This window comes from Mastigoproctus giganteus, chromosome 6 (genome assembly GCF_048544385.1).
Source record: "Mastigoproctus giganteus isolate SK-2022 chromosome 6, ASM4854438v1, whole genome shotgun sequence".
Classification (NCBI taxonomy): domain Eukaryota; kingdom Metazoa; phylum Arthropoda; class Arachnida; order Uropygi; family Thelyphonidae; genus Mastigoproctus; species Mastigoproctus giganteus.
The window spans coordinates 179,649,243-179,673,068 of record NC_143580.1 but is presented as its reverse complement, the minus strand read 5'-3'; the positions used below and the strand labels follow the sequence as shown (position 1 = coordinate 179,673,068).

The 23,826-nt window shown below is 36.0% G+C and overlaps 1 protein-coding gene across 2 annotated transcripts in view; it reads left to right on the top strand.

Moving 5' to 3' along the window:
* Positions 1–23,826, top strand: part of LOC150084779 (AP-5 complex subunit mu-1-like) — a 222,972-nt gene that overhangs the window by 53,901 nt on the left and 145,245 nt on the right. For both annotated transcript variants that reach the window (XM_090375538.1, XM_090375539.1), the window contains 2 exons: positions 4,797–4,873; positions 11,803–11,881. In XM_090375538.1, the coding sequence (XP_090231664.1) occupies positions 4,797–4,873; positions 11,803–11,881 (156 nt within the window). The remainder of the gene's footprint in view (positions 1–4,796; positions 4,874–11,802; positions 11,882–23,826) is intronic.

Sequence of the window (23,826 nt, the reverse complement as noted above, 5' to 3'; positions counted from 1 at the left end):
TCAGAAATAAGGTTGTGTAAGAAGGTTGTTCTAGAAAGCAGAAATAACAGTAGAAGTGATAAATGAGGAAGAGTAAAAGTTGGTTTTATGAGTTTAGAGTTTGATGGTGAATGGGTGCTGAATGGTTTCTGCATGTGTTTAGACTGGTTTGGGAGAAGTATTTCAGATGCCAATTCAAAAGAACAGTGCCCATGGAAATATCTATAAAAAAAAGATGCGGTGAAAACTGAACATCTATGAGACAGGGAGTGGAGAAGTTTGGTAAGAAAAAGATCAGTTATCAATTAACCTGACTGCCCCTTTTGAATGGATTCCAGAAGCTTCAGAGAGCTTTTAGGTGCCCAAAGAAAAGAAGAAAAGTAACAATGAGAATGAAAAAGAAAACCCAGTTGTTTTAATGCAGAGCAATATTTGTGATGTGCTTGTGTCAAAAGAGATTAGAAAACAGGGTAATCCCTAATAGAGATGTGGATTTTGTCTAGAAATCTGAGTGTCATCGAAGATGTGCAGCAGCAGCAGCAGTAAACTGTTTTTTGCAAGAAATAAGACAGGACTAAGTTTTAGAAGAATTAAAATTAAGTTTTCTTTGCTCCATTGGAGAATTACCTGGAGATAGGGACACAAGGAATGGGTGGTGGATATACAAGAAGTTGAAGCTGTTAATCAGGGCAGGGTTTCTCAAACTGGAAGGTGGAATGCAGTGTGCAATCATCGGCAAAATTATGGATAGAATTTCCAGTCAGTGGAAGAAGGTCATTAATATACAAGAGGAAAAGAGTAGGAGACAGAACAGAACTTTGAGGAACACCAGCATTAGTGGAGAAGTTAGAGAACAGAGAGCCATCTATCATCACTCACAATGAACAGTCAGAGAGAAGACTATAACTAACTGCATAAAACAATCAGCAATTCATAAAATGTGATTATGTTGAGAATGTCAAGAGAAATTGCTTGATGGAGCATGGAGAATGTTTTCAATTAAGGATTTCTATTCTACAAAACCAATAAATATTCTTTCATAAAAGAGTGATTTTGAAATTAACCATAGTTTTGCCAATGACAGTACTGCATTCCATTTTTCTGTTTGAGGAGCCTTGCTTAACCTTATACAGACAAGTTGGTATATTTTCATGATCAAAAATAAAAAACAATTTAAAAATTAAAATATCTACTAGAATTCTATAGAAATAGAATTTTACTAGTTTAAGCTTAAGATATCCTAATAGGTCTACAAACAATTCATTTTCAAAAGGGAAAAAATGAAAGATTTTTAAATAAATAATAGATTTCTCATACAGAGATGCTGCGTGAGAGAAATATGTCATTCACAGAAAAGAGTTTACTTTTAATGAGCATGAGTTGCCTTGATATTGCACTACTTCACCTACAATATACTAGGTGGTGTTTTTGACCTTGCGTATGGGGCTATACCCAGGGTTACTAAATTCAAATGAATAAACTAAAATTTCTTTAATAAAAACACAAAATTTCTCTAAATAGCACAGATTTTTTAAATGGTGCACTTACCAGCTTCTGAAGGTCCTTGATCTTGCACAATTCCTTGTGTCACCATGAAGTACTGCTTCAAGTGGGACAAGATTGCAACAGGTTGTTGGCTCAGTCTTGTACCACTATGTATTTGCACAATATTATTTGCATAAACCACCTCTTTACCTCTATAGAGAAGTGCTGGTTATCTCAAGTAGTGCAATGTCAGTACAAGTTGTAAAGGTGGGAAGTACTGTTTACTTGGACAAAGGTGTGAGTGGATAGAATAGACTAAATTAATTCAGGTTGTTTCTGATTAGTTAACTATTGTGCAAAGAGATTTTGAGTGCTAAACCCAGTGAATATACATATAGTTTTTGTGAATAAACTAGTAGCAGTGAAGCTCTTTCTCAGCTTCCATTGATGTAGTGGGGATAGTTATGAGAGTATTAAGTAGGACTTTTAGATTATTAGTATATTTGCTGGTTGATTCAGAAACATTAATTTAATACCAGGATAGTCCTGGTGTTAAATTAATGTTTCTTTGGCAGTATTTCTTGCATTGTGGTTTGGCTAAACCATCACCTGTCCTTTACTGGTTGATTTTCAGTGATTATATCTAGTTTCTGAACTGGTGGAAATTTTCAAGATACCTGCAGTTCACACTGAAATTGATCACATTTATAAAGTAATAAAAAACGTAAAAAATATGAACTGAAATTTTTACTATTAAACCTTACGTGTAATTTTTTATGTACTAATATCATTAATATTAGTGATATTAGCACATTCATAATGTCCTTTCAAATAATTATATTTGAAACTTACCCATCATTTCCACTGGTGGAAATTTTCAAGATACCTGCAGTTCATATTGAAATTGATCCTATTTACAAAGTAATAAAAAAAGTAAAAAAAACATATGAATAGTAAGGTTTAGTATTAAACCTTACATGTAATTTCCTTTTTTTTTATGTGCTAATATCATTAATATTCTTCATAATGTCCTTTAAAATAATTTATATTTAAGGCTGTCACCCATCCTTTATCATCACTCTTACAACCCTATAATAAGATATGGTAAATGAACTTACCCTCCTGGAATATTTTGCCATTTTAGGGAGAGGTGCATATTTTAGATTGATTTAAATTTTAAAAATATATAAATAAATCAACAGAAATATCTGGTATTGATGATAGATTTTTTTGGAAAATTAGACATCTCTTTAATTGCTATAGGATTCTAGTTGACATGACCCAGCTATTACATTTGTGATTTATCATTCACTAACAGATAAAAAGTCTATAGTGATTTCATAAGCATGTCAGCTTGGCTGACAGTGGTTTAAGATGGATCATATTGCCTGATGAGTCTTGCGTATGTTCAAGTGTGGGTTGAGTTGTTTAGATGAGTGACAAGATAATTCAGGCCACATAGTATCTGTATCTGTAAGTGTATTCTATCTGTGAATTGCATATATACCATGTGCAGAGAGTAGTTTGTTTCTTTAGTTTTTCAGGAAATAAAAAATATGGAGTTAATTATTGGAATCCTAATACCCATAGTTGACACTTGTGAATTTATTCCTACTCAAAAAAGTCCTCTCATAATCTGGGAAATTCAAATCTTTACAAATGAAGAATATAAAACTGATCTGTTCAGTTAGTGAATTGTCACGGTATGGAATATATATAGTGCAAGGAAGCTGTAGGCTTTTATGACACTAGGTAAAAAAAAAAAAAACTTCCTTAAATAACCCACTCTATGTTTTTCTTTCTTTCCACATAGGTACTCATCCAGTAGGCTTTTGAATTTTTTCAAGCCTCAACAAACCATGGAGAAACTTTCTATAATTCTCCTCTTAGTTTGAATTTATGCCAACTGGTTCTAGTGCCATTTAATACTGTGAAAAGTTTACTGCCCACTCTTAAAGCCTTATAAACCTTAATCTGATTCCCTCTAAGGTACCTAGTTGCTAAGCTCTAGTGCATGTGTCCAAAATCACCCTGCATATGAATGCCCTTTTGCCACTCTCACCAGGCACATCACATGTCATTGGACTTTTTCATGTCTACCTGAATCATAACCCAATTCCTTTTTAATTCAACCCCTCAAAGTGTATTAAGTTATTTTGGGGGTTGTTATATCCCAAGTGTGAAACCTTGCATTTTGCAGCATTAAAATATATTTTCCCCTTATCTGACCATCTCTGAAGATAACACTGATCATTAGCCATTCTCCCAATCTTTACATTATCTGAAAATTTTGATATCAGTCAATGTCAATTTAAGAAAATTCGAAATAGGAGCAGTCTAAGCACTGATCACTGGGGGACCCTACTAACCTTAGCCCATTCTGCAGAGTAACCATAAATTGCAGGCCTCTGGAGACTAGGCACCTGTGAGGCGACCTGATTGATGTGTTTAAGGCTTTGAATGGATTGAGCAAGCTCATTGCTGATGGTATTCTTCCTCTTGCTCAGGCTATACACATGAGGGGGCTTAAATTCAAATTGAGAAAGGATGGTTGTAGGATAGACGTGTGGAGGTTTGCCTTCAGCCAGTGGATGGTTGATTATTAGAACAATCAACCACCCGCTGGCTAAAGGCAAATTTCCACAGGAAATTTGCTTTTAGCCAGCGGGTGGTTAATTGCTGGAACAAACTTCCATCTGTCATTGTGGAAGTTGATAGGTTGAATAAATTTAAGGAGGAACTGGACAGGCATTTGGAGGGAATGGAGTGATTTTTTTTTTTTTTTTTTTTGGCTGATGCTGCATAAGCTCATACACATGCTTTCTTGCATCACATGCCACTACTACTACAAACTTCCACATGTTGTGGATGTTTGTTCTAGTTCTGTGTTGTTGTGGAAGTGGGTAGTTTTAATAAATTCAAGGAAGAACTAGAGAAATTATTGGAGATGGACAGGTGATCTGGAATTATTATTATTATTTTTTTTTTTGGCTGATGCTTTATAAGCTTGCTTTCTTGCATCATTTGCCAATACTAATAATAATACTTGTCATTCAACCATTCCATAATACATCTAGTACAGTCAAAAATAATATGAAATACATTTTTCAAAATATACACAAAAAAACAATAATAATTTTTCATACTTATATACCATACAACACAATTAAAATGACAAGTATCAGTCACAGAAGGATTAAATTTTTTGATTTCACTGAAAGAAGTTCCCATGATATTTATATATGAATTATCACTCTACTGGAAATAAAATTTCAATTTTAATAAATATTAGACATTACAGTAGCAGCACTTTTTTTTTATATCTCTTGCAGCATGGATTTCTGTTTTGTTGCCTTGCAATGGTGGAAAAAGATTTTGATAAGCCTGTGAAACCTCCGCTTTTTAAAATGTAAGTCTTCAAATATTTCAATTAGCTATTATATTTACGTTAATCAGGTGAAAATGATGCAAGGAACCAGCATTATATTATCGGAAGACATAGAAAAAAGAAAATATTACAACAGCAGCCATACTAATCAGCTAAGGGGTGGAGGAAATGTTATTTTTATTATTATTAGCTATATGGTGCAAGGAAGCCTGCACATGTTGTGGGAATCCATTCTGGCTGCTCCTTGTTGGCTGTAAGATGTATGCCCACTGTTGTTATTGTTGTTTAGTGAAGCTACCTGGTCTGTATTCCCCATGATTTTCTTGATTAATTGCAGTGTATTCTAACCAGACCTCTGAATGGGATAGTAATGTTATTGTAGAGTAGTGTATTCTGCCCTGGAACAGGATAAGCCATGCAAGAAGAATGTTTACCCTGCCAATTATTTCTACTCATAGTATTGCTGTGGCCCCGAGTGCCAAGCGATAGTGACAAGCGATTTTCTACATCAGAGCTGTATCATGTGATTAATCAAGTTTTTTCTAAGAAGTCAAGAACAATTCCTACTCTCACTTTTTTTTGTATGCTTTAAGGACCTAACATATAAACAAGTAATATAAAAAAAAAATTTTTAAAGTCAATTCCTACTTAGGTCAACAAAGAAAAATTTTATTTTAATTACTTTTTATTAAATAATTACAATTAATATAAATATGTATATACATATGACAGAATCACAATATTAAGTGGCAAAATAGAAAGCGAATTTCCTTGCAATTTTCCATTTTCCTTTCTATATATGGTGTTGGACTATTATTTTTATTCACATGTTTCATTTTCCATTTTGTTCCCTCCTTGACTCAGACTAGAACCCAGAATGAAAAAAGAATCTGAAAAAGAAATTTTTTTCCAGCGATCTACACGCTTCGCCACTGACGGTATTTATTCCTAAATTTATATCCTGCTAAATATCTTATATAAGAGAAATTTTTTTCTCCCATATAAAACTAAAATTAATTAATTAAATTTAATTAATGAATTAATATTTGAAAAAACTGTATTAACATCAAGTGTCATCCACTACAAGTTTAAAAAAAATGTATTTGAACTTCAGTGGATGAATAACAAAAATTTATCAAAAAATTATTGATTTTCGCAAGAATTGAACTCACATTCTTCACCTTCACATGAAAAATACTGAAATCCTTGCATTTTACCGATTGAGCTACTGCCTGTTGATTTCAATTTTATTCCTAAATTTATATCCTGCTAAATATCTTATATAAGAGAAATTTTGTTCTCCCATATAAAACTAAAATTAATCAAGTGTCATCCACTACAAGTTTAAAAAATTTATTTGAACTTGAGTGGATGAATAAAAAGTATTTTATTAATGATTGAAAATTTGAACAAGATATATAAATATATATAGGGAGAGTGTGAACTAATAGTAGGAATTGAATGAAATGAATATTAACTCATTCCACTTTTGTGCTGAAGGTTTAGCAGACACTAATTGCATAGCAGCACTATCTTCAGTTTATGGAATTTTGTAGAGTTATTCACATACTGTGAAGTCTCTGCATCAGCTTGTCTGATGTTTCTGTACTTATAAGGTGGTATAAGTTTGTGTATTTATAACACATGATGTTGTATCTTCAACCTTATTGTGGAATTACAAACATTAGGTACCATTCTGAATATTTGTGCTATGACTGTAAATAAATGCTGAAGTGAAACATGGAAATATGTTGATGATTACAAAAGGACACAACTAACCTATATTTCATTATATTCCTTTGAAAAATAAAGAGTACTTAACAATGATATGAAATGCTGGCTATTTGAACATTTCTTAAAATTTGAGCTCAAATATTACTCGACCGTACCCAAACCTGAATGTTATCTGTGTTACTTGGTCCAACCCATGCCTGATTATGATTTGTGTTACTAGGCCCGAACCTGGGCCAAGCTTGGGACCGTGAAGACCTCTAGTTTTCCCTACTTTAAATTTACTCCCTTACAATTCAGATGGGAAGACTACATCTTCCCAAAAAGACAGTCTGTTGTCTGGATTGAATGTGCTAAATTTTATGTAGAGCATACCAGAAACTGAATGTGAGTATTAATGAGTATTTAAACCACATCACCAGAGAGAAATTAATAAAAGTGATATTACCATAATTAACGAGAACTATAGATTCAGTATAAAAGAACTCAAAGTCAAAAATGTGACACACCAAAAAAAAAAAAAATGGGGCTTTGTGGAGGCTTCCCATATTCAGAAGAACTACAGTGATATCATCAGTAGAAATATTGACAGGGTAGCTGTTCCCCCTTTATGGCTTAGCCTGTTCCAGGATAAAATATTGTGCCTCACAACAGCAGCGTGGTCTGTCCCACTCACAGGCTCAGTCTGAATATACTGCAAGGATTAACCAAGAAAATCCACAGAACAGGATGCAGAACTTATTTATAAAAGAGAGAATAATAAAAAAAAACTTCTCAGAAAATGAAAACACACTTAACTCCAAGTAAGGAATACATACAAGAGGTAAAACATGGGAGCAGATTTGACTGAATGAAAAAAAAAACAAAAATACCAAATAACTTGGCAACAGAAAGAAACTTTTTTTAATAGAAGAAATTTTAGATCAGAAGAAACTGTTCAAAGTTTAATTAAATCATATAAAAATTTTGAAATACGTATTGCTGGAAATTTTCTTTAATTTCCAGGACAAAGCAATAAACACTTGATTTTCACAGCAAGAAAAGAAAAAGGAACAGTAAAGATATTTGGTAAAACTTCACAGTTTGCAACCACTTGACTTTCATGACTCATTGTCTAGGCCAAGTGCAGATATGTTTTTCTGAGCTTTTTGGGTAAGCTGAATAGTAAATAAACTTATTGTCTGAGGATACTTGTACTTAGGTGGAAATTTTTGGTGAACTTTACTATTATTATGTATTTTAGTGTGCAGTGCTGTATTATAAATTATATCATAGGAAAAGTACATCTTGTATTATATATAATTAATATTAATACAGTCCATTCCGGTTATTTGGGACACATTGGGACTAGTGCATTTTGGCCCGATTAAGCGGCTGCCCCAATTATCCGAAGTTACACGTAAATAGTTAAAAATACAATGTACCCCCCCTTTACAATTGATTCACTGTACAATCAAATCACATTACGACGAACTCACCATAGTAAAGTACCGTTCACTATACAATGTGTAGTAAGCGCCGGTCATTGTGATCACGCTTGTGAATTGAATTTTAATTCTATTAAACAGCGATTCTAATTAGAGAAAATAGGAGGAATATTATCCATATTATCCACAGGCTATAAAAACAAAGATATATTAAGCACAAATTTACCCTTTATTACCTTACCAATTAAAAAATTAAATAATACGTGAAAATCGGAAGAATATATGTGATAATCAGAATAATTAATATGTACATACTAACTAGTTGACATTTCTGTTCACGACATTTGTGGGTGGGGGTTAAAATTTAAAACAGTAAAAAGATAAGCAATCAATAACAAAGAACACGGCACACACAAATTGAAAGTAACACGGTACACGAAAGTGAGAACGGAGTAACGAGTTACGAAGCTTTAAAAATAGGAATGAAGAGAAGGTTCTGAAAATTAATTTTTTTATATAATTGAAGATTTCATGGAAGTGTAAACACATTTCACCATAATAACACACAGAATTCCAGCTGTCGCAAATTCAGTAAGATCAAGTTTACTGTCCGTTTATGATAGATTTCACTAACAGAAAAGCCCAACAAACAGGTGATTGCTAATTTATTTTTATTGTTTTATGGTTGTGACCTCCAGAATTTTGACCGAACCACGTGGTACCGTCGGAGACAATCATAGGGTAATCTCCAGTGCTGTGGTCTCCTGCCCCAATTAAATGGCATGCTGTCCCAATTAAGCGAAGTAAACTCTGGCTATTTTCTTCATTGGTTTCTGTTTATTAAGATTTGCTCCAATAAACGGCTGCCCCGATTAACTGGTGGCCCAAATAACCAGAATCCACTGTATCATAGTATATTCATTGTATTAAATATATGATAGTTTCATAATATTTACTTTAATAATGTTTAATACAAGAGTGAGTCAGAATGCTAGAATACAGGATTATATGATTCATATGGAAATGACTGTAGGTGATTCCCCTATAAGCCATAAGTTTATTATTTGCATAGCCTGTAACATGTATTCTATGGTTACTCTGAAATAACCATCCTAGTTCACCTGATGATTCATGTATTGCATAGCAGTTTAAATTTTCATCTGTACAAGATCCTAGATGCTCAAGAATTGAACTGTCATGACTAGTTATCAATTTAGTAACTTTTTTTACAGTGGTTTTATAATATCTTAAAATGAAAACCAGCAACATCTTGCTTAATGAGGCCCACTTTTATTTTTCAGAATATTAACAGGCAGATCTGGTACTGGACAAATGGAAATTCTCACTAACTGCACAGCATCTGCTATACAGTGCAAAAGTAGCAATGTGCAGTAACATCATTCAGAATTATCAGACCTTATTTTTTCAAGGCTGGCAATGGCACTGTGGTAACATCTATATCAGCTGGAGACAGCAACAAGCTCCTGAGAATTTCTTAATGCCATAGTTGCACCATTTTTGTTTGAACTATAAATAGATATGGTCCATTAAGATGGAATAACAACTCATATAGTCAACATATCAATAAATATTTTGCAGCAATTGTTTGTTCTTCCTGAGCCATATCATCTTTTGAAATGAACATTTTTTATGGTCTGCAAGTAGTAGTAGTAGTAGTAGTAGTGGCATGTGATGCAAGAAAGCAAGTGTATGAGCTTATGCAGCATCAGCCAAAAAAAATCACACCATTCCCTCCAAATGCCTGTCCAGTTCTCCTTAAATTTATTTAACCTATCAACTTCCACAACGACAGATGGAAGTTTGTTCCAGTAATTAACCACTCGCTAAAGGCAAAATTTCCGCATATCTATTTCTACATCTGTCCTTTCTTAATTTGAATTTATGCCCCCTTAGGTTCGTAATCTGAACAAGTGGGATGATCCCATCAGAATTCAGCGTGCTCAACCCATTCAAGGCCTTATACACCTCAATCAGATCACCGCGCAGGTGCCTAGTCTCCAGCCACTGCAATTTGCAGAACTTCAGCCTCTCTTGGTAAGAGGATCCCTTCATTCCCCTCACCAATCTTGTTGCCCTTCTCTGTACACGCTCAAGCAAATCTACATCTTTCCTAAAATGAGGCCTCCAGACCTGTACGCAGTACTCAAGGCGTGGCCTGACCATTCCCTTATACAGAGGGACAATCACCTCCTTTTCCCTGCTAGCAAAATTCCTATATATCATTGACAAAATCCTCAAAGGATGTAATTGACATTGATAAGATCCTCAAATTTAAGTGCATGTGACTCTTTTCTTAGTTGTGGGAATATATTTCAAATGCAAAGTGTACATTAATTATCCTCAGAGTAGTGTTGAAGTAATGAATTGAATCCAAAAATAAATTCAGGAAAATATGGCTACAAAACTTAATGGGAAATTTGCATATAAGAATGCATGACTGTTTGGAAAGTGTTGGAGGCTGCTTTCAAGAATAAGCATTCAAAAGTAAAATGGTCACTGAAAATGCTTAAGTGCACACTGCACATTAATAGCCAATTTTTCATAGAATATTGTTCATTGCTTTTTTGTATTTTTAATTATGTGGGATTAATATGCTAACTTATATACCATTTAACTGCTGTTTTATGCAGTATTGTATTTTTCAACAATAGCATATTGTTCTTTCTTGTATAAAATGCAGCAGGTACCTTGGGACTATATCAAATGCCTTACTAAAATCTGAATGGACTACATAAAAATTATTCTTGGCATCCATTTTTTGTGATTTCATAGCTTATAAGATAAGTTAGATGCAATTTCCCCTTTATTAAGTCCATGTTGTGTTGCTCATGTAATACCATTCCTATCCAAATGCTCTTACATCCTTAACCATCTACCAGGCATGCAAAAAAAACTTTAATAACAGCAGATGTGCAGTGCTTTAATTTCACAAATCAGTTTTTTGGAATGAAAGGCAAGAAATGATTTAAAATGGGGAACTTTAAAAAAATTATTCTTAATTCTGACATTATATTATATAATAAGATCAAAAAACATCATTAAGAACAACAGTCTTGTTATAAAAAAAAATAATAATAATAATAATAAATAAAAAATAATTCCAAACCAATTGTAAAGCCAAAATCTATGGATAATGAGGAGCAGGTGAAGAAACAAAGAAACTGAAACTCTATGGGAATTTATCATAGCACTCTGTGTTTTTGATGTACTTGGTTCCTTAATATTTTGACATTTTAGAAAACTTCCTTTACCACAAATCATTCAAGATGATCCAAATCATCAATCAATACCTATCATATGGTTCACCTGCTCATTTCTTCTCTTCATGTCCATGAATTTCCAGTTAGAAACTTTCCATATCAGTGGAGAGGATGAGGTAGACTATTTCTGTGGCCAGTGTGAACCCCAAACTACCCATGACTGGATGTTTACTTACCTGTGGAAATTCATTTAAGGATCAAGTTCATCATGCACTATTACCAGGAAATTTATGCAAATTGAAGAACAGAATCTAATTTGATACTGATCACATACCACCTGCATGTTAGAGGGAGTATAGTTTTTTTTTTTGTTTGAGGTATGCCATATGACTAGTGGTATGACACTGAGATGTTATAGCCACAATAAGTAAACATGATTTTCATTCAATGCTTGGGATGTTTTACTATGTTCAAATATACAAAGTTATTGGGCTTTCAAAATTGCAAAGATACTTTTGGATTACTCTGTATTTCAAAGTTCACAATATTCTTTTCTAAAAATTATTTACAGCCCATCCATAGCAGTGGGATTCTCTGCATTACTAGGAATCATCAGTTTGCTTGGTCCAATGTCACCATCTGTGACTGAGGTGAGTGTTGCATTTTCTCTCTTTAAAAATTATTAGTTAACTGAGAATTATTATTATTATTAATAATAATAATTCTTCACCAGAGACTTTTTGTAATCTTTGCTAGAAACTTTTTGTAATCTGCCTTAGCTTGCTAACCTCCTTTATGACTTGATTAGAAAGTAATTTATATGTATCCCGTGTAATTTTCTTCTCAGCCACAAGTGTTTTCAATTCATCATACATTTAGGTCTAAGCCTGGAATGGCTTAATTGATATAAAAAGCCTGACAGCTTCTACAATTATTTCCCTGAATGCTTCCTATGTAGCATTTGCTGCTGGAAACATCATCACATGATCTCACTGTATAGAATTTAAAAACTGTTTGAGACCAATGTAGTCACCCTTACAGAAGCAAAGGCCCTTTCCTTTAACCTTGACAATAGTTATGTCTTTAATTAAGTCCTGCATCAGCACACTGTGATCACTGCCACCCGGGGTCTTTTATCTGCAGGTTCTTAATACATTGAAGGATCACTGATGATAATCAGATCCAGAGTATTGCTTTCTTTTGTTGCTTCTCTCATGCTGCTGCTGTAGAGAACAGTCATTTAATAAATCCACAAAAGGCATGCTAGTGTGTGAGTGATCAACTCACAAGTTCCAGTCAATATCATCTGTAAAGTTAAAATTACCCATTACAAGGCATTTTGATTTACTTCTGCACTCTATTTCTTTGTATAGTTATTTGTTATTCTCATCACCATCATTAGGTCTATAACATACTCCTACACCCATTTTTGTTTTCCCAGTGCTTATGTCACACCAAACTGATTCAGCGTTGCACTAGCCATCCATGTTGACTGGATGCACTGCCTTAGATTTAATATGCTACTTAACTAAGAGCATGACTCGCTGCTTCCTGTCCCATCTGTCCTCTCTGTACACATTGTACTCTCCATAATCAAATTCTGCATCCCTTTATGTATGGGTGACACCACCTCTCTGATATCCCCAGAATGTCTGCATTTTATGACTTAATCAGTACTTCAGATTCATCAAATTTATTCACTATACTCTTAGTATTAGTGTATATGCAAATATGCATGCATCTATTTTTACTGTTAGTTACCATATCACAGTCCGTGTATTTTCTTATTTCGTGATGACCCACAACAGGGCTCAAATTCTCTAACCCTTGCTTTCCAGGCTGCTGTATGTTCCAAAAGAAACAATGCAAGAATCACTTTTACCTATGCCTGCCTGCCTTTCTATTTAAGTGTATCTGATCCCTCTAGAAACAGTCTCTCCTGTTAACAAGTACAGACCATGCCGGGAAAAATTCTTCCCCATGGGCGTTGCAGGGTATCTCTCAGTTAGAATTGATTGACAAAGCTCTCGACATGTACTCCCTCCTATTGTTTCTGGCTAGGATTGCACACACTTTCAAATTAAATCTCAAATTGTGACTTTTGCCGACATTGCCCTGTACTTGTTAATTAAATCCTCAGATCTCCTACTCTTAATATCATTAGTGCCCACATGTATGACAGTATCACCTTTCATGCTCTTCTAAGATGATATATTAGGATTAGCATTAGTTGAGGCATATGATGCAAGCTTGTAGAGCATCAGCCAAAAAAAAAAAAAAAAAACCCTTACCATTTCACCCATCCAGTCACTCAAAATGTATGTCTAGTTCAGCCTTAAATTTATTTAAGCTATCAACTTCCACAACAACAGATGGAACTCTGTTCCAGCAATCAACTACCTGTTGGCTAAAGGCAAATTTCCTCACATCTGTTCTACAACTGTCTTTCCTCAATTCGAATCTATGCCCCCTCAGGTTCTTAATCTTAGCAAGTGGAAGTATCCCATTAGCATTGAGCCTGCTCAAACCATTCAAGGCCTTGTACACCTCAGTCAGATCACCTCGCAGGTGCCTAGTCTCCAGATGCTGCAACTGGCACAATTTAAGCCTCTCCTGTTAAGAGAACCCCTTTTTTCCTCTCACCAATTTTGTTGCCCTTCTCTGTGCTCGTTCTAGCAACTCTACATCATTCCTAAAATGAGGCCTCCTGACCTGTATACAGTACTCAAGGTTTGGCCTGACCATTGCCTTATATAAAGGTATAATGCTTCTTGTCTCTGCTAGCAAAATTCCTATATATCATTGACAAAACTCCATGACCTACTCTGGCAGCCCGTCCGCCCTGCTGAGAGAACTTCATATCCAACTGCACAATTACCCCCAGGTCTTTTTCATTCTCCACCTCCCTGAGTGTAGTACCACACACTTGGTATGGTTCTATTGGGTTACTGCAATCCATATGCAGTACTTTGCATTTGTCAATAATAAACTTCAGTTGCGACTGCTCAGCCCATCTACCTAACTTTTCTAGATCCTGTTGCTGTAGCATACTGTCTTTACTATCATTAACAATCCTGCCAACCTTTGTATCATCTGCAAACTTTGATATTAAGCCTGATATAATATACCTTCATCAATATCATTAATAAATACACAAAACAACAACGGGCCCAGCACCCGAACCCTGTGGTACTCAATAACATTAGTCCATGAAGTGTCCATTGATTACCACTCTGTGCCATCTCCCACTCAACCATCCCTTTATTCATTGCAGCAACTTGCCTTTAATGACATACTGCTCCAATTTGTACAGCAGTCTTCCATGTGCAACAGTATCAAAAGCTTTTCTGAAATTAAAGTATATGGTATCAAACTTATTTTTTGCATCCAGTTCCTTTGTGACCACATCATAGTATTCAGTCAAATTGGTCAGACAAACCTTCTCCTTAAGAAACCCATGCTGTGTCTGAACTATCACTGCAGTCTTGTCTAGGCAATTCTGCATCAATTCTTTAACCAGTGACTCCATTATTTTTCCCGGAACAGAAGTTAAACTAACAGGTCTATAATAATTTGCATCACCCTTTGAACCCCTCTGTGAATTGTGGATACATTTGCACATCTCCAGTCCATGGGTACCTCCCCTGACTCTAAGGATGCTCACATAATTATGGCTAAGGGTTTCCTTACTTCCCTTGCTGCCTCCTTCAGTATAACTGGATAGATTCCATCTGCCCCAGGTGCCTTTTTTATGTTTAATTTGAACAATTTCTCCTCCACTTTGCTCTCCGTTATTTCAAAATCATTTAGCTCCCTGTTAGAGTGTAGTAAACTTCTGTCCTCCCCTTCCATACAGAATTCCTCATTTGTGAATGTAGATACAAAATACTCATTCAGTTTGTCAGCTATCTGAGCAGGATCATCAACAGTCGAACCACCAACATCAAGCGGACCAATCTGATTCATCCCCTTCCTTCTAGAGTTTACATAAGTAAAGAAGTCTTTTTTTTGTTTTTCTTTGCATCATTTGCCAAAGATTTCTCATAATCAGCCTTTGCTTGCTTAACCTTCTTTGTGACTAGCTTATATCTGCCATAGGCTTCTGTTTCACCTGCTAATTTATATGCATCCCGCACATTTTTCTTCTCTGCCACAAGCCCCATATGCTCTATAACATCACCTACTTCTGCCCTGGCAGATATACCCTGGACCTATTACACCTATCCTTTTTGATCAACATATTTCCCTGACGTAGAGTCACCAACAATTACTACTTCCTTCGGGATCAGTGCATCTGCCACGAGGATTGCCACTGTATTGTCTGATGCACAAATGAGAGATCTGATGCTGAGTTGGAAGCTGAGAGCTTGATTCCCCCATTTTAATTTCTTCATGGGCATCCACCCTTCTTACAAGGTCTCATAAATGCCCATCAGAACACTGAAATCATGCCTAATTTTCTCATATTGTTTGCACTGAACATACACAAAGACATCCCTCTTGGTTCCATGTCCAATTCCAGATAGTTCGCAAACATCACACAAGTAGTATATTTTGTTAGGCCATCGATTTGTAGGAGAACTGCCCCCTTCAGTTCTCCCTGAGCCACAGCACACCACTCTGTTTTGAGCCTGTTGCTTTGAGTCATGAAATCTTGCCTCAGACTAGAGCAGCAAAACAACAGGCTCAAAATAGTGGAAGTGCTATGGCTCAGGAAATTTGTTTAAATTCACTTTAATCTGTGAATAATATACTAAACTGATAGATACTTAAATGCAATAATATGTATTGCACTATCAAGTGTATATTATATTTATTGTGCTATACTGTTAGGTTTGTGGATTTTTAAATTGGTTATAGCTTTAATAGAATAAAGTTGATTGGCTAAAGCCAAAAATATACACCAACCTATGTAATTAGAACTTATGAGCTACTTGATTACTACAATTAAAAACCTACAGTTCCACTAATATGCAATGTACTACTAGTTACGTGATACTACATTCCACCAAATTACCAATACAAATGCTGTACAAATATTAATGTTGTTACTTATGTACTATGTGATAAAGTTAAGTTATTAAATACCTATATATTGCTATAAATTGTGGTTTATAAACCTCTTATAATACTGATTATCCTGCTACAAAACTAAATAAAATCTTCCAAATATTGCCTATATCAGTACTAAAACAATGGTGGAAAAATTCGAACATTCTTATTGATACAGCACAGTGGCATTAGAAATCGACTGTGGTTTTTTAAGCAGTTACAAGGACCAAGTAAAGAACAAATGTACCACATTAATCAGAGAATTACAAATAATTACTGCTCTACTAATTTTTAATCAAAAATTATAAAAAAAACAAAATTTTTTTGTAAATAAATAAAGTTCCACTTAGTGGCTCCCACAAAAGTTTCTAGTCCAGATAACCTCATCAGCAGACGATAAGTTCAAAGATCAGTTTAATTACAGTGAAACCCCTCTGAGCCAGACACCTTTGGGTCAGAAGAAAGTGTCCACTATAGGGAGATGTCTGTTTTGCAGAGGTCACCATGTCCAAGTTTAATGATTGGGAAAAATGAAATTCACTGTAACTGGTTGTTTACTTAGAGAGATTTTTTAATTTATTATTATTGTAGATATGTGTTTCAATTAATTAACTTTTAATAATTAACACAACTTTTAGTAAACACATAATTAACTTTTAGCAAAAATGGACATAAATAGCTTTGTTTAGAGCATTTCATTTGCTTACATCAAATTTTTAATATAATGTTGTTCACAGCAGAGCTGTATGCAGAACCTCTCCATTTTTAAATTTCTGCATACAGCTGTGCTGTGAACATCAAGAATTTTTATTTCTTAAAAAATTGGCATGCAATCAATGTAATGCCTGGGAAAATTTAAACCAGTATGGTCAAAAGGACCACTATTTCTCACTGCTGAGTTAAAGTAGTAAATGATGGCATGGGAAAATTGTTATTGCCCCTTAGTTGGTCAAAAAGATGGACACCACTGTCTCTGAATCAGTTGTGAAAACTAAAACATTATTGTATGAATAAGGTACATGCATGAATTAATGCATATACATGCATATATAAGGTACATGCATGAATTAATGCATATACATGCATATATAAGGTACATGCATGAATTAATGCATATACATACATATACAGGGTGTCTCAAGAATACACGGCATAACTTCAGGAATAAGTTCATCATATGTAGACAATAAAAATATTTTATATCAACATAGTTCTGGAAATGGTTGGGTTCTGAGTTTTGAAGGTCTTTCTATGACACCTTATAGTAATTGTTCAAAATGTCCACCTTCTGCCTGAATATAGGCCTCACATCGACGTCTCGTGGAGTCGTGAAGGCAATGCCAAATTGGTGACAAGGACCGAGTAAAGAACAAACGTACCACATTAATCAGAGAATTACAAATAATTACTGCTCTACTAATTTTTAATTACTAATTCTACTAATTCTCCAACGCATCACAGCCTAAAAAAATGTGCAACTTGTGAAATGTTTGCTGAACTCTCTGGAACGGAACATGATATTGCCATGGGGGATGTCTTTGTGTGTGCACGATGTAAGGAGTGTAAGGAAATCAGGCGACAACTCAGCGTCGTTATGGGCCTATATGAGAGCTTGAAGGACAAGGTGGATGCTCTTGAAGGATCTAAATTGAGGGGCCCATCAAGCCCTCAGCTGCCCACAGCAACGCCAGAGGTGAAGGTGATTCTTGCACAACTTCTATTAGAATAAGTAGCGACCTGGAGCGAGGGGCGTTAGGGGTTTCAGGGACGGATGGCAGTCATCGTGAAATAGGTGGGTATACAGGATGTGTTAGGGTAACTAGGAATAGGAATAGGAGCATGTATGCTTGCATGTATACCAATGCTAGAAGTATAGTAAATAAATTTGATGAATTTGAAGTGTTGGTCAAGACATCAAAGGCGGATATTGTTGGGATAGCAGAAACAGGGTGTCACAGAGATATAAGGAATGCAGAACTGGAATTTGGGGAGTACAATGTGTACACAAAGGATAGATAGGATAGAAAGGGAGGAGGTATTATGCTGTTAATTAAGAAAAACATAAAATCAAAAGAAGTGCACCCAGTTGATATAGATGAACAGTGCACTATTGAGTCAGTTTGGGTGACAAGCACTGCGAAAGCAAAAATAAGAGTAGGAATGTATTATGGGCCTAATGACTCGAATGAGTACAATAAACAATTGTACAGAGAAATAGAGTGGGCTAGTAAATCAGAATGCCTTATAATGGGGGATTTTAACTTCCCAGATATTGATTGGAACTTGTGGGTTGGTCACTCACACTAGTCAGACTTTTGTGGATTTATTGGATGATTGTTTTCTGCAGCAGCGTGTTCGAGAAGCAGCTAGAGAGGGTAATACTCTTGATCTGGTTATCAGTAGTGATCATTCGTGTATTAAGAATTTGCAGATAAAGGAACCACTAGGTGGCAGTGATCACAGTGTACTGATGTGGGATTTAATTACCATCAGGGGTAAAGGAAAGGGTTTTGCTTCCATAAAGGTGAGCACAGTGGTCTCAGAAAGATTTTAAATTCTGTACAGTGGGATCAACTGACGATGTTACCAACAGTATATTCTAAGTGGGAAGCATTCAAGGAATTAATCGTGGATGCTACTAAACGTTTCATACCTATTAAGAAATATTGTTCAAGGTTTAGGCCTAAATGGTTATCTAATGAACTAATGAGACTCGTAACAGAGAAGAAAAACGCATGGGATTCGTATAAATTATCAAGCGACTCAGAAGCCTGTGGCAGATATAAGCTAGTTTGTAATCAGGTCACAAAGGAGGTTAGGCAGATTACAAGAAATCCTTGGCAAAAGATGCTAAGAAAAACAGCAAGGATTTCTTTTCTTATCTAAACTCTAAAAGGAAGGGGATGAATCTGATTGGTCCACTTGACATCGATGGTTCGACTGTTGATGATCCTGCTCAGATAGCAAACAAACTGAATGAGTATTTTGCATCTACATTCACACATGAGGAATTATTAAGGTTTGAAAATTGCAGAAAGTTATCAAATTGTAACAGAATACTTAATTATTTTGTAATAACTGAGAGCAAAGTGGAGGAGAAATTGTTGAAGTTACACATAAGAAAAGCACCTGGAGTGGATGGAATCTATCCAGTTATTTTAAAGGAGGCGGCAAAGCAACTAAGCAAACCCTTAGCCATAATTATGAGAGCATCCTTGGACTCAGGGGAGGTTCCCACGGACTGGAGATGTGCAAATGTGTCCCCAATTCACAAAGGGTTGGATCGAAGGGTGACACGAGTAATTACAGACCAGTTAGTTTAACTTCTGTTCCGGGTAAAATAATGGAGTCACTGGTTAAAGATGCATTGCAGGATCATCTAGACAAGACTGCAGCAATGATTCAGACACAGTATGGGTTTGTTAAGGGAAATTCTTGTCTGACAAATTTGATAGGATATTATGATGTGGTTACAAAGGAATTGGATGCAAAAAATATTTTTGATATCATATATTTGGATTTCAGGAAAGCTTTTGACACTGTTCCGCATGGAAGACTATTGTACAAATTGGAGCAGAATGGTATTAAGGGTAAGTTGCTACAATGGATAAAAGGATGGTTAAGTGGGAGAAGACAGAGGGTGGTAATCAATGGGTGCTGCTATTCGTGAACTAATGTTATTAGTGGAGTCCCACAGGCGGTGTTGGGTCCACTGTTGTTTTGTATATCAATGATATTGATGAAGGTATATCAGGCTTAATGTCGAAGTTTGCAGATGATACAAAAGTTGGCAGGGTTGTTAATGACAGTAATGGCAGTGTGCTACTGCAACAGGATCTAGATAATTTGGGCAGATGGGCTAAGAAGTGGCAACTGATGTTTAACCTTGAAAAAAACAAAGTACTGCATATGGAGGCGCCTCCGTAGCCAGGTGGGCAGGAGCAGTGCGTAGCACACGCTTCATGATTAGACTGGGGTTTGAGCCCATGACCACCAAATACGGAGGATGCGGAAAGGTCAGGGAATGACCACCGCACATCCCCGGAGCAATATGGCCTTAGTTCCTAAAAACCAAATAACAAACAAAAAAACTGCATATGGGTAGAAGTAACCCCAGAGAAATTTACCAACTGTGTGGTACTACACTTAAGGTGGTAGAAAATGAAAAAGACCTGGGAGTAATTGTGCAGTCAGATATGAAGTTTTCTGAGCAATGCAGACAGGCTGCCAGGGCAGGTCATGAGGTTTTGTCAACGATATATAGGAATTTTGCTAGCAGGGAAAAGGAGGTGATTGTCCCTCTGTATAAGGCAATGGTCAGGCCATGCATTCATGATTAGACTGGGGTTCGAGCCCATGACCACCAAATACGGAGGATGCGGAAAGGTATTGACTATGCATTGAGTACTGTGTACAGGTCTGGAGGTCTCATTTTAGGAAAGAAGTAGATTTACTTGAGATGTGTACAGAGAAGGGCAACAAGATTGGTGAGAGGAATGAAGGGATCCTCTTACCAAGAGAGGCTTAAGTTCTGCAAATTGCAGTGGCTGGAGACTAGGCACCTGTGCGGTGATCTGATTGAGGTGTATAAGGCCTTGAATGGGTTGAGCACGTGAATTCTGATGGGATCCTTCCACTTGTTCAGATTACGAACCTAAGGTGGCATAAATTCAAATTAAGAAAGGACAGATGTAGAATAGATGTGTGGAAATTTGCTTTTAGCCAGCGGGTGGTTAATTGCTGGAACAAACTTCCATCTGTCATTGTGGAAGTTGATAGGTTGAATAAATTTAAGGAGGAACTGGACAGGCATTTGGAGGGAATGGTGTGATTTTTTTTTTTTTTTTTTTTTTTGGCTGATGCTGCATAAGCTCATACACTTGCTTTTCTTGCATCACATGCCACTACTACTACTAAAAGGCCTGTACCCATTTGCAGATGGTAAGGATACAGTTGGTGTTCTTGCAACACTTTCCAAATAGTCGAACATTGAACAGCCAGTTGCATTGCTATTCTGCATGTGCTGATTCCGGGAGTGGCATGCACAACATCCAAAATCTCCTCCTCTACTTCAGGAGTCGTAGATCTTGTTTGTCCTCTGTCGGCAGCACAAGGTATAAAGGTCCCATGGATACCTTCAAACGTTTTCCTGTCTGGACATCTTCATTCTGGGAACCTTTCGTGGTACAAACGACAAGCCTCCAGAGTATTGCTGTCCGCCAAACCATACATAAAGTGCATATCCGCTTGCTCCTAATTTGAGTACATGGTTGGAATGGAAAACCACCAGATTCTGTCAGTACCTTGTGATGATTATAGTTTAATCCAGGCTGTGGAATTGAGCGATGCTAGCTATGTATTAGCAATCTTTGTTGACTTTAAAGGGGCCTTCGACCAACTTTGGTGGGAGAGTGTCCTGGCTAGATTAAAGAAAGCAGAATTCCCAAAAAACTTGTATAGTGTTTAAAGATTACTTTTCTAACAGAATTATAAAAGTTAAAATTAAATTCTGTGAAGTTGTTAGAAATATAAGTCGTGGATGTTCTCAGGGCTCGGTGATGGGCCCCTTTGTTTGGAACATTGTCATGGATTAATTCCTGGGAGAAAGCTTTGAAGGAGTTCAGTGTATAGCCTATGCTGATGACCTGGTTTGCAACTTGAGACCAGAGCGGAAAGTGCCTTAATCATGTTGCAGGATTGGAGCAGCCGAAATAAATTAGAAATATCTATGGAGAAGACTGTACAGATGTTACTGAAAGGTAAGTTCAGTGTGAATCGGCCTCCTACTGTACAGTTGTCTGGTGGAGTGGTTCGATATGCTAGAGTGGTAAAGGGTTTGGGGCTGATGTTGGAAGAAAGATTACTTTTTACTGAACATATATAAAATATCTCAAAAATAAAGTGAGATTATTATATTCCAAGCTTAGGAGAGTTGTGAAGTATGATTGGGGAATTAAAGGATGCTCACTAAACTTATTATATAATTGTGTCTTTATCCTATTATAACTTACACCTCCGGAGCTTGGGTACATCGAGTGGAAAATTCTCTAATACAAAAGCATCTTATATAAGCCCAGTAATTTGTATTGCTATCTATCACTCATGCGTGTCGGACTGTTTCTAATGACGCCTTTCAAGTGGTTGCAGGTAGATTCCCTGCTCTGTTTGATGTCCTCCTGGCTGGTATGCTGTATTATTCAAAGCATAACATTTGAAAGACAATTTTAGGAATTACTTCTTTCCCTGTTGAAAATCATGTATATTCTAGATCTGATATTAAATTAGAAAGGAAGAGAATGATATCAGAGATTACAAGGCAATGGCAAGAAAAATGGAAAGGGTCAGGCAAGGGTAGGCAGACATATCTGTTTTTCCCCATCTGTTGAAACCATAAATCCTAAAACAAAACCATGGTTGCAGTTTGGATTAAAGGCCACGTTCCCGTTGACAGGTCACGGCTTGGTGCTTAGGCTGTTTGAACTGGGGCTCAGAGATTCTGACCTCTGTCCATGTGGCGACGTGGAGACTTCAGAGCATATAATATTAAAATGTGTTCAGTATTTAGATTTAAGGAATCTTCTTGAAAGCTCTTTTGGTGAATTGATGGAGAGGGATCGTCTAAGTGTCCTGTTTGCTAATAAAGAAATTTTAAATATTTTAATGAATTCGTGGATGCGTTGTTCCAAAGAAGAACAAGAATTTTAGATAGTAGAGGCCCGCCTCCTTGAGGCAGGGACAGAAATCATACTTATCAAGGAAATTAAAGTATATTATTCCTAAGAACGGGCTAAGTGGCTGATTTTTATATATTTGATTGTTCTTTATCGTTATTAATTTTTTACTAACAAAATTCAAAATTTTGAAACTCTGATGCCAATATTATAAAGAACCAAGCCATGGATGTGCTTTTGCACCAGTAGTGGTTGACTCATGGCATTTTAAATGGAGTACCTTGTGATGAAGGAAATCACCTGCGGGAGATAAGACATTCTGGTTAATAACTCGGTGACCATGCATTTCGGTAACCAAGCACTATGTTGATATAAACTATTTTTATTGTCTTTTATTCTTCAGGAATGAACTCATTCCTGAAGTTATGCTGTGTATTTTTGAGACACCCTGTATAACGTACATGCATATATCATGTACCTTATTCATTATTGCATGAATAAGGTACATGATATAAATGTGAACTACTTCCAAATGATAGAGGACATCTTCAAGTTTTTATTCACCGATTGGAAAATGTGCATGCTGCAGTAGATGTAGCACAATCGCAAAACTATAATCATGGAGAAATTTATCAACAAAATTCCATCCTCTTGGTTTTTTATTGAACAATGGCTTCTGTAAGAGCTGTAGTTTTTATGGCTGTAAGAGCTGTAGTTTGTTCATCCTTGGACAGCGACTTAACATGTTAAGTGACTGGTGTGTTGTATAGATTTCCTAGGACTTTGCATAAAGCTTCCTCAACCAAGATTCACTGCACCCTCACTGAATTTTGTTTGGCGACCACTTTTTCTGGGATGATTGCACAAAACAG